Source organism: Salmo salar, chromosome ssa03 (genome assembly GCF_905237065.1).
Source record: "Salmo salar chromosome ssa03, Ssal_v3.1, whole genome shotgun sequence".
Classification (NCBI taxonomy): domain Eukaryota; kingdom Metazoa; phylum Chordata; class Actinopteri; order Salmoniformes; family Salmonidae; genus Salmo; species Salmo salar.
This window is the reverse complement of record NC_059444.1, coordinates 97,731,474-97,744,687: the sequence shown is the minus strand read 5'-3', so window position 1 is coordinate 97,744,687 and position 13,214 is coordinate 97,731,474. Positions and strand designations below refer to the sequence as shown.

The following is a 13,214-nucleotide window of genomic DNA, read 5'->3' as shown; positions in this document are numbered from 1 at the left end:
ACAACCTATAGAGAGAAGAGACAGGTTATACCAGACCTACAACCTATAGAGAGACAGGTTATACCAGACCTACAACCTATAGAGAGAAGAGACAGGTTATACCAGACCTACAACCTATAGAGAGACAGGTTATACCAGACCTACAACCTATAGAGAGAAGAGACAGGTTATACCAGACCTACAACCTATAGAGAGAAGAGACAGGTTATACCAGACCTACAACCTATAGAGAGACAGGTTATACCAGACCTACAACCTATAGAGAGAAGAGACAGGTTATACCAGACCTACAACCTATAGAGAGAAGAGACAGGTTATACCAGACCTACAACCTATAGAGAGACAGGTTATACCAGACCTACAACCTATAGAGAGAAGAGACAGGTTATACTAGACCTACAACCTATAGAGAGACAGGTTATACCAGACCTACAACCTATAGAGAGAAGAGACAGGTTATACCAGACCTACAACCTATAGAGAGAAGAGACAGGTTATACCAGACCTACAACCTATAGAGAGACAGGTTATACCAGACCTACAACCTATAGAGAGAAGAGACAGGTTATACCAGACCTACAACCTATAGAGAGACAGGTTATACCAGACCTACAACCTATAGAGAGAAGAGACAGGTTATACCAGACCTACAACCTATAGAGAGGAGAGACAGGTTATACCAGACCTACAACCTATAGAGAGAAGAGACAGGTTATACCAGACCTACAACCTATAGAGAGGAGAGACAGGTTATACCAGACCTACAACCTATAGAGAGAAGAGACAGGTTATACAAGAACCTACAACCTATAGAGAGAAGAGACAGGTTATACCAGACCTACAACCTATAGAGAGAAGAGACAGGTTATACCAGACCTACAACCTATAGAGAGAAGAGACAGGTTATACCAGACCTACAACCTATAGAGAGAAGAGACAGGTTATACCAGACCTACAACCTATAGAGAGAAGAGACAGGTTATACCAGACCTACAACCTATAGAAAGACAGGTTATACCAGACCTACAACCTATAGAAAGACAGGTTATACCAGACCTACAACCTATAGAGAGAAGAGACAGGTTATACCAGACCTACAACCTATAGAGAGAAGAGACAGGTTATACCAGACCTACAACCTATAGAGAGACAGGTTATACCAGACCTACAACCTATAGAGAGAAGAGACAGGTTATACCAGACCTACATCCTATAGAGAGAAGAGACAGGTTATACCAGACCTACAACCTATAGAGAGACAGGTTATACCAGACCTACAACCTATAGAGAGACTTATACAACCCAATAGAGAGCAGGTTATACCAGACCTACAACCTATAGAGAGACGAGACAGGTTATACCAGACCTACAACCTATAGAGAGACAGGTTATACCAGACGTACAACCTATAGAGAGAAGAGACAGGTTATACCAGACCTACAACCTATAGAGAGACAGTTTATACCAGACCTACAACCTATAGAGAGAAGAGACAGGTTATACCAGACCTACAACCTATAGAGAGGAGAGACAGGTTATACCAGACCTACAACCTATAGAGAGAAGAGACAGGTTATACCAGACCTACAACCTATAGAGAGACAGGTTATACCAGACCTACAACCTATAGAGAGACAGGTTATACCAGACCTACAACCTATAGAGAGACAGGTTATACCAGACCTACAACCTATAGAGAGAAGAGACAGGTTATACCAGAGCTACAACCTATAGAGAGAAGAGACAGGTTATACCAGACCTACAACCTATAGAGAGAAGAGACAGGTTATACCAGACCTACAACCTATAGAGAGACAGGTTATACCAGACCTACAACCTATAGAGAGAAGAGACAGGTTATACCAGACCTACAACCTATAGAGAGAAGAGACAGGTTATACCAGACCTACAACCTATAGAGAGAAGAGACAGGTTATACCAGACCTACAACCTATAGAGAGACAGGTTATACCAGACCTACAACCTATAGAGAGAAAGGTTATACCAGACCTACAACCTATAGAGAGAAGAGACAGGTTATACCAGACCTACAACCTATAGAGAGAAGAGACAGGTTATACCAGACCTACAACCTATAGAGAGAAGAGACAGGTTATACCAGACCTACAACCTATAGAGAGACAGGTTATACCAGACCTACAACCTATAGAGAGACAGGTTATACCAGACCTACAACCTATAGAGAGAAGAGACAGGTTATACCAGAGCTACAACCTATAGAGAGAAGAGACAGGTTATACCAGACCTACAACCTATAGAGAGACAGGTTATACCAGACCTACAACCTATAGAGAGAAGAGACAGGTTATACCAGACCTACAACCTATAGAGAGACAGGTTATACCAGACCTACAACCTATAGAGAGAAGAGACAGGTTATACCAGACCTACAACCTATAGAGAGAAGAGACAGGTTATACCAGACCTACAACCTATAGAGAGACAGGTTATACCAGACCTACAACCTATAGAGAGAAAGGTTATACCAGACCTACAACCTATAGAGAGAAGAGACAGGTTATACCAGACCTACAACCTATAGAGAGAAGAGACAGGTTATACCAGACCTACAACCTATAGAGAGAAGAGACAGGTTATACCAGACCTACAACCTATAGAGAGACAGGTTATACCAGACCTACAACCTATAGAGAGAAGAGACAGGTTATACCAGACCTACAACCTATAGAGAGAAGAGACAGGTTATACCAGACCTACAACCTATAGAGAGGAGAGACAGGTTATACCAGACCTACAACCTATAGAGAGAAGAGACAGGTTATACCAGACCTACAACCTATAGAGAGGAGAGACAGGTTATACCAGACCTACAACCTATAGAGAGAAGAGACAGGTTATACCAGACCTACAACCTATAGAGAGAAGAGACAGGTTATACCAGACCTACAACCTATAGAGAGAAGAGACAGGTTATACCAGACCTACAACCTATAGAGAGAAGAGACAGGTTATATCAGACCTACAACCTATAGAGAGACAGGTTATACCAGACCTACAACCTATAGAGAGACAGGTTATACCAGACCTACAACCTATAGAGAGACAGGTTATACCAGACCTACAACCTATAGAGAGACAGGTTATACCAGACCTACAACCTATAGAGAGACAGGTTATACCAGACCTACAACCTATAGAGAGAAGAGACAGGTTATACCAGACCTACAACCTATAGAGAGACAGGTTATACCAGACCTACAACCTATAGAGAGACAGGTTATACCAGACCTACAACCTATAGAGAGAAGAGACAGGTTATACCAGACCTACAACCTATAGAGAGACAGGTTATACCAGACCTACAACCTATAGAGAGAAGAGACAGGTTATACCAGACCTACAACCTATAGAGAGAAGAGACAGGTTATACCAGACCTACAACCTATAGAGAGACAGGTTATACCAGACCTACAACCTATAGAGAGAAGAGACAGGTTATGCCAGACCTACAACCTATAGAGAGAAGAGACAGGTTATGCCAGACCTACAACCTATAGAGAGAAGAGACAGGTTATACCAGACCTACAACCTATAGAGAGACAGGTTATACCAGACCTACAACCTATAGAGAGACAGGTTATACCAGACCTACAACCTATAGAGAGAAGAGACAGGTTATACCAGACCTACAACCTATAGAGAGAAGAGACAGGTTATACCAGACCTACAACCTATAGAAAGACAGGTTATACCAGACCTACAACCTATAGAGAGAAGAGACAGGTTATACCAGACCTACAACCTATAGAGAGACAGGTTATACCAGACCTACAACCTATAGAGAGACAGGTTATACCAGACCTACAACCTATAGAAAGACAGGTTATACCAGACCTACAACCTATAGAGAGAAGAGACAGGTTATACCAGACCTACAACCTATAGAGAGACAGGTTATACCAGACCTACAACCTATAGAGAGAAGAGACAGGTTATACCAGACCTACAACCTATAGAGAGAAGAGACAGGTTATACCAGACCTACAACCTATAGAAAGACAGGTTATACCAGACCTACAACCTATAGAGAGACAGGTTATACCAGACCTACAACCTATAGAGAGACAGGTTATACCAGACCTACAACCTATAGAGAGAAGAGACAGGTTATACCAGACCTACAACCTATAGAGAGAAGAGACAGGTTATACCAGACCTACAACCTATAGAAAGACAGGTTATACCAGACCTACAACCTATAGAGAGAAGAGACAGGTTATACCAGACCTACAACCTATAGAGAGACAGGTTATACCAGACCTACAACCTATAGAGAGACAGGTTATACCAGACCTACAACCTATAGAGAGAAGAGACAGGTTATACCAGACCTACAACCTATAGAGAGAAGAGACAGGTTATACCAGACCTACAACCTATAGAAAGACAGGTTATACCAGACCTACAACCTATAGAGAGACGAGACAGGTTATACCAGACCTACAACCTATAGAGAGACAGGTTATACCAGACCTACAACCTATAGAGAGAAGAGACAGGTTATACCAGACCTACAACCTATAGAGAGACAGGTTATACCAGACCTACAACCTATAGAGAGAAGAGACAGGTTATACCAGACCTACAACCTATAGAGAGACAGGTTATACCAGACCTACAACCTATAGAGAGACAGGTTATACCAGACCTACAACCTATAGAGAGAAGAGACAGGTTATACCAGACCTACAACCTATAGAGAGAAGAGACAGGTTATACCAGACCTACAACCTATAGAGAGAAGAGACAGGTTATACCAGACCTACAACCTATAGAGAGACAGGTTATACCAGACCTACAACCTATAGAGAGAAGAGACAGGTTATACCAGACCTACAACCTATAGAGAGAAGAGACAGGTTATACCAGACCTACAACCTATAGAGAGAAGAGACAGGTTATACTAGACCTACAACCTATAGAGAGACAGGTTATACCAGACCTACAACCTATAGAGAGAAGAGCAGGTTATACCAGACCTACAACCTATAGAGAGACAGGTTATACCAGACCTACAACCTATAGAGAGACAGGTTATACCAGACCTACAACCTATAGAGAGACAGGTTATACCAGACCTACAACCTATAGAGAGAACAGGTTATACCAGACCTACAACCTATAGAGAGAAGAGACAGGTTATACCAGACCTACAACCTATAGAGAGAAGAGACAGGTTATACCAGACCTACAACCTATAGAGAGAAGAACAGGTTATACCAGACCTACAACCTATAGAGAGAAGAGACAGGTTATGCCAGACCTACAACCTATAGAGAGAAGAGACAGGTTATACCAGACCTACAACCTATAGAGAGAAGAGACAGGTTATGCCAGACCTACAACCTATAGAGAGACAGGTTATACCAGACCTACAACCTATAGAGAGAAGAGACAGGTTATACCAGACCTACAACCTATAGAGAGAAGAGACAGGTTATACCAGACCTACAACCTATAGAGAGAAGAGACAGGTTATACCAGACCTACAACCTATAGAAAGACAGGTTATACCAGACCTACAACCTATAGAGAGACAGGTTATACCAGACCTACAACCTATAGAGAGACAGGTTATACCAGACCTACAACCTATAGAGAGAAGAGACAGGTTATACCAGACCTACAACCTATAGAGAGAAGAGACAGGTTATACCAGACCTACAACCTATAGAGAGACAGGTTATACCAGACCTACAACCTATAGAGAGACAGGTTATACCAGACCTACAACCTATAGAGAGACAGGTTATACCAGACCTACAACCTATAGAGAGAAGAGACAGGTTATACCAGACCTACAACCTATAGAGAGAAGAGACAGGTTATACCAGACCTACAACCTATAGAGAGAAGAGACAGGTTATACCAGACCTACAACCTATAGAGAGAAGAGACAGGTTATACCAGACCTACAACCTATAGAGAGAAGAGACAGGTTATACCAGACCTACAACCTATAGAGAGAAGAGACAGGTTATACCAGACCTACAACCTATAGAGAGAAGAGACAGGTTATACCAGACCTACAACCTATAGAGAGAAGAGACAGGTTATACCAGACCTACAACCTATAGAGAGAAGAGACAGGTTATACCAGACCTACAACCTATAGAGAGAAGAGACAGGTTATACCAGACCTACAACCTATAGAGAGAAGAGACAGGTTATACCAGACCTACAACCTATAGAGAGAAGACAGGTTATACCAGACCTACAACCTATAGAGAGACAGGTTATACCAGACCTACAACCTATAGAGAGACAGGTTATACCAGACCTACAACCTATAGAGAGACAGGTTATACCAGACCTACAACCTATAGAGAGACAGGTTATACCAGACCTACAACCTATAGAGAGACAGGTTATACCAGACCTACAACCTATAGAGAGACAGGTTATACCAGACCTACAACCTATAGAGAGACAGGTTATACCAGACCTACAACCTATAGAGAGACAGGTTATACCAGACCTACAACCTATAGAGAGAAGAGACAGGTTATACCAGACCTACAACCTATAGAGAGAAGAGACAGGTTATACCAGACCTACAACCTATAGAGAGACAGGTTATACCAGACCTACAACCTATAGAGAGAAGAGACAGGTTATACCAGACCTACAACCTATAGAGAGAAGAGACAGGTTATACCAGACCTACAACCTATAGAGAGAAGAGACAGGTTATACCAGACCTACAACCTATAGAGAGAAGAGACAGGTTATACCAGACCTACAACCTATAGAGAGACAGGTTATACCAGACCTACAACCTATAGAGAGAAGAGACAGGTTATACCAGACCTACAACCTATAGAGAGAAGAGACAGGTTATACCAGACCTACAACCTATAGAGAGACAGGTTATACCAGACCTACAACCTATAGAGAGACAGGTTATACCAGACCTACAACCTATAGAGAGACAGGTTATACCAGACCTACAACCTATAGAGAGGAGAGACAGGTTATACCAGACCTACAACCTATAGAGAGAAGAGACAGGTTATACCAGACCTACAACCTATAGAGAGAAGAGACAGGTTATACCAGACCTACAACCTATAGAGAGACAGGTTATACCAGACCTACAACCTATAGAGAGACAGGTTATACCAGACCTACAACCTATAGAGAGACAGGTTATACCAGACCTACAACCTATAGAGAGGAGAGACAGGTTATACCAGACCTACAACCTATAGAGAGGAGAGACAGGTTATACCAGACCTACAACCTATAGAGAGAAGAGACAGGTTATACCAGACCTACAACCTATAGAGAGAAGACAACCACAGGTTCCACTGACATCACACATCAGTCGACTTTTTTAAAGTCTACTTATCATTTCTTTGCTGTTTTTACATTCTTAAGCTGTATTGACGCTTGTTTGTTTTTTAAAGGCGTTTTAAATTGAACAGAGTGACTGAGGATCCCACTTTCTCTGTATCTTTGTCCCACCACATTAAAAGAGCTGGTGCTTCCCGAAGCTTCTGATCACGTCCTGTCCATATGCTCTGCTTTAGGCTCAGAGAACAGGCTACTGATGACGTCCTGTCCATATGCTCTGCTTTAGGCTCAGAGAACAGGCTACTGATGACGTCCTGTCCATATGCTCTGCTTTAGGCTCAGAGAACAGGCTACTGATGACGTCCTGTCCATATGCTCTGTTTTAGGCTCAGAGAACAGGCTACTGATGACGTCCTGTCCATATGCTCTGCTTTAGGCTCAGAGAACAGGCCACTGATGACGTCCTGTCCATATGCTCTGCTTTAGGCTCAGAGAACAGGCTACTGATGACGTCCTGTCCATATGCTCTGTTTTAGGCTCAGAGAACAGGCTACTGATGACGTCCTGTCCATATGCTCTGCTTTAGGCTCAGAGAACAGGCTTCTGATCACATCCTGTCCATATGCTCTGCTTTAGGCTCAGAGAACAGGCTACTGATGACGTCCTGTCCATATGCTCTGCTTTAGGCTCAGAGAACAGGCTACTGATGACGTCCTGTCCATATGCTCTGCTTTAGGCTCAGAGAACAGGCTACTGATGACGTCCTGTCCATATGCTCTGCTTTAGGCTCAGAGAACAGGCTACACAGCAGAATGGTGCTGTTTAATAACGTTAGATAAAGCTGAATCAGTGTCTGCAAAGATCACATCAGGATCCCAGTATTCTACATAACAATATAACAGCATAATATGTTACTGTAAGACTGAAACACTCCCATCTGCAGCCACAGCCTCGTTTAATACATTATTATCATCATTAGAGAACAAGGACTGGTCCCAAATGGTATAAGTACACTATATAGGGAATAGGACATCATTTGTAGAAAAATGAATTCTTAACAAAATATTGAATATATGCTATTAACAGATACAAAATCTATATAGTTGCACCTATACACACCAGCTAATATATACACATATATTATCACACACACACGCAGTAGCGTAAGTGTACACACACACACAGTAACTCACCCTGTTTTCACTGTCCACTACCACCAGGTGTCTGAGACCCAGAGCTCTGAACAACTTAAACACACGAGGAAGAGACGTATCCTGGGGGGGAGTGAGAGGGGGGATGATCAAAAGTGTGTACTGTGTGTGTGTGTGTGTGTGTGTGCAGTGCCTTCAGAAAGTATTCACACCCCTTGACGTTTTCCACATTGTTGTTTTACAGTTTAAATCTCTATATAAATGTAGTTGTTTTACAGTTTAAATCTCTATATAAATGTAGATGTGTTACAGTTTAAATCTCTATATAAATGTAGTTGTGTTACAGTTTAAATCTCTATATAAATGTAGTTGTGTTACAGTTTAAATCTCTATATAAATGTAGTTGTGTTACAGTTTAAATCTCTATATAAATGTGTTACAGTTTAAATCTCTATATAAATGTAGAGGTGTTACAGTTTAAATCTCTATATAAATGTAGAGGTGTTACAGTTTAAATCTCTATATAAATGTAGTTGTGTTACAGTTTAAATCTCTATATAAATGTAGTTGTGTGTGTGTGTGTGTGTGTGTGTGTGTGTGTGTGTGTGTGTGTGTGTGTGTGCAGTGCCTTCAGAAAGTATTCACACCCCTTGACGTTTTCCACATTATGTTGTTTTACAGTTTAAATCTCTATATAAATGTAGTTGTGTTACAGTTTAAATCTCTATATAAATGTAGTTGTGTTACAGTTTAAATCTATATATAGATGTGTTACAGTTTAAATCTCTATATAAAATGTAGTTGTGTTACAGTTTAAATCTCTATATAAATGTAGTTGTGTTACAGTTTAAATCTCTATATAAATGTGTTACAGTTTAAATCTCTATATAAATGTAGAGGTGTTACAGTTTAAATCTCTATATAAATGTAGAGGTGTTACAGTTTAAATCTCTATATAAATGTAGAGGTGTTACAGTTTAAATCTCTATATAAATGTAGATGTGTTACAGTTTAAATCTCTATATAAATGTAGAGGTGTTACAGTTTAAATCTCTATATAAATGTGTTACAGTTTAAATCTCTATATAAATGTAGAGGTGTTACAGTTTAAATCTCTATATAAATGTAGAGGTGTTACAGTTTAAATCTCTATATAAATGTAGAGGTGTTACAGTTTAAATCTCTATATAAATGTAGAGGTGTTACAGTTTAAATCTCTATATAAATGTAGAGGTGTTACAGTTTAAATCTCTATATAAATGTAGTTGTGTTACAGTTTAAATCTCTATATAAATGTAGAGGTGTTACAGTTTAAATCTATATATAAATGTAGAAGTGTTACAGTTTAAATCTCTATATAAATGTAGATGTGTTACAGTTTAAATCTCTATATAAATGTAGATTTTGTGTCGCTGGCCTACACACAACACCCCATTATGTCAAAGTGGAATTCTGTTTTTAGTCATTGGTACATATAATTACAAATGAAAAGCTGAAATGTATTGAGTCAATAAGTATTCAACACCGCTGTTATGGAAACGCCTAAATAAGTTCAGGAGTAAAAATGTGCTTAACAAGTCACATAATAAGTTACATGGACTCAGTCTGTGTGCAATAATAGTGTTTAACATAATTTTTGATTCACCACCTCATCTCTGTACCCCACATATACAATTATCTGTAAAGTCCCTGAGTCGAGTAGTGAATTACAAGCACAGATTCAACTATAAAGACCAGGGAGGTTTTCCAATGCCTCGTTAAGAAGGGCTCCTATTGGTAGACAGGGTTGGTAGATTACTTTCTAAATGTAATCTGTGACTCCCCAAACACTAGACGGGTCAAAATAAATTTAAAAAAGCAGACATTGAACATCTTTGAGCATGGTGAAGTTATTAATTACACTTTGGATGGTGTATCAAATCACCCAGTCACTACAAAGACACAGGCGTCCTAACTCAGTTGCCGGAGAGGAAGGAAACCGCTCATGAAATTCACCAAGAGGCCAAAGTTGACTTTAAAACAGTTTGAGTTTAATGGCTGTGATAGGAGATAACATTGAAGTTCACTTTGTCATTATGGGGTATTGTGTGTAGATGGTCATAACAACAAAAGGTGGAATTCATCAAGGGGTATGAGTACTTTCTGAAGGCACTGTATATACCTGTGGTACAGTGTAGGGTGTAGGGTTCATGAACTCTGTAAGGTCCATCATGCACTCCCTCTCATCCTGTGATACGTGAATACTCTGGATGGGGGGGAAGCGAGGGTAGGCATCCCTAAAGTCCTTCAGCTGTAGCTTCCTCTGGGTCAACCTGGATCGAGCCAGCTCTACAAACACCTGGACAGAGACAGAGACCGAGAGGAGAGAGAGAAACAGGGAGGGAGAGAAGGTGAGAGATGAGGAAGAGAGAGAGATTAATACAGAGACAGACAGGACAGACAGACAGGACAGACAGACAGGACAGACAGACAGGACAGACAGACAGGACAGGACAGACACCTAGAGCTTCTCTCACCTTGTGTTTGAGCAGAACAATGAGCTGAGAGCGAAGGATGAGTCCACAGACCTTCCCCATCTGAGGAGAGGATGAAGGGATGAGTGAAAGAAGACAGAAAGCAGGGATGAATGAAAGAAGAAGAGTCATAGACCGTTCCGAGATAATCAACTTTCTCAGCCAATTAGAAGTCAAGCCCAACTATAAGACATTAATGGCCTTTAGGCGGAGCTTTCCATACATCGTCGCTAGCGGCGACCGGCACGACGACAGGGAAGCCGTTGTGATTGGTGGAGGTGTTGCTAAGGACGTCCACGATGGTGCCAACCTTTTCTATACGGTTAAAACAGGTGACTGGGGCACTCATCACCTCCCTGAGAGAGAGGAAGGATGGAGGGGGGGCCAGATGGAGAGTGAGAGATGGAGGGAAGGCGAGACGGATGGAGAGATGGAGGGGAGGCCAGATGGAGAGAGAGAGAGATGGAGGGGGGGCCAGATGGAGAGAGAGAGAGATGGAGGGGGGGCCAGATGGAGAGAGAGAGAGATGGAGGGGGGGCCAGATGGAGAGAGAGAGAGATGGAGGGGGGCCAGATGGAGAGAGAGAGATGGAGGGGGGGCCAGATGGAGAGAGAGAGACGGAGGGGGGGCCAGATGGAGAGAGAGAGACGGAGGGGGGGCCAGATGGAGAGAGAGAGACGGAGGGGGGGCAGATGGAGAGAGAGAGACGGAGGGGGGGCCAGATGGAGAGAGAGAGACGGAGGGGGGCCCAGATGGAGAGAGAGACGGAGGGGGGCCAGATGGAGAGATGGAGGGAGGGGTGGCCAGATGGAGAGATGGAGGGAGGGGGGGTCAGATGGAGAGATGGAGGGAGGGGGGGTCAGATGGAGAGATGGAGGGAGGGGGGGCCATATGGAGAGAGAGATGGAGGGGGGGCCAGATGGAGAGAGAGATGGAGGGGGGGCCAGATGGAGAGAGAGATGGAGGGAGGGCCAGATAGAGAGATAGATGGGGGGGGGCGAGACGTATGGAGAGAGAGAGATGGAGGGAGGGTGAGATGGAGAGAGAGAAAAAGGAGAGTAGTGAGGTCAGAGGGTCAACTGGTAGTTATGCCAATGGGAAACAGGCTCATCGGCCAGTAAGCCAATAGGAGAAGGGCTTACTCAGCAGTCGGCCAATGAGAGAGTGGCTTACCTGGCTGTTAGCCAGTGGGAGGTGGCAGGGGCCTCCAAGTGCAGGAAGGGAACACTCTGCAGCTTGATGTGGATGTCATACAGACCCTAAGAAACAACCAGATGGATTACCACACACTGAACCTCAGAACAACACATGGTCAGCTGAGACACACACTGATCCTCAGAACGACACATGGTCAGCTGAGACACACACTGATCCTCAGAACGACATATGGTCAGCTGAGACACACTGATCCTCAGAACGACATATGGTCAGCTGAGACACACACTGATCCTCAGAACGACATATGGTCAGCTGAGACACACTGATCCTCAGAACGACATATGGTCAGCTGAGACACACTGATCCTCAGAACGACATATAGTCAGCTGAGACACACACTGATCCTCAGAACGACATATGGTCAGCTGAGACACACACTGATCCTCAGAACGACATATGGTCAGCTGAGACACACACTGATCCTCAGAACGACATATGGTCAGCTGAGACACACACTGATCCTCAGAACGACATATGGTCAGCTGAGACACACACTGATCCTCAGAACAACACATGGTCAGCTGAGACACACTGATCCTCAGAACGACATATGGTCAGCTGAGACACACTGATCCTCAGAACGACATATGGTCAGCTGAGACACACTGATCCTCAGAACGACATATGGTCAGCTGAGACACACACTGATCCTCAGAACGACACATGGTCAGCTGAGACACACTGATCCTCAGAACGACATATGGTCAGCTGAGACACACACTGATCCTCAGAACAACACATGGTCAGCTGAGACACACTGATCCTCAGAACGACATATGGTCAGCTGAGACACACACTGATCCTCAGAACGACACATGGTCAGCTGAGACACACACACACTGAACCTCAGAACGACACATGGTCAGCTGAGACACACACACACTGAACCTCAGAACGACATATGGTCCACTGAGACACACATACACTGAACCTCAGAACGACACATGGTCAAGCTGACACACACACACTGAACCTCAGAACAACAAATGGTCCA

General features: G+C 42.9%; 1 protein-coding gene across 2 annotated transcripts in view; it reads right to left on the bottom strand.

Annotated features, from left to right (window-relative positions):
• LOC106602010 (chloride channel 7) overlaps positions 1 to 13,214 on the bottom strand; it is a 65,364-nt gene that overhangs the window by 8,580 nt on the left and 43,570 nt on the right. For both annotated transcript variants that reach the window (XM_045715939.1, XM_045715940.1), the window contains 5 exons: positions 12,176 to 12,261; positions 11,226 to 11,358; positions 11,006 to 11,065; positions 10,651 to 10,827; positions 8,532 to 8,612 (listed from right to left, as the gene is read on the bottom strand). In XM_045715939.1, coding sequence (XP_045571895.1) covers positions 8,532 to 8,612; positions 10,651 to 10,827; positions 11,006 to 11,065; positions 11,226 to 11,358; positions 12,176 to 12,261 — 537 coding nt within the window. The remainder of the gene's footprint in view (positions 1 to 8,531; positions 8,613 to 10,650; positions 10,828 to 11,005; positions 11,066 to 11,225; positions 11,359 to 12,175; positions 12,262 to 13,214) is intronic.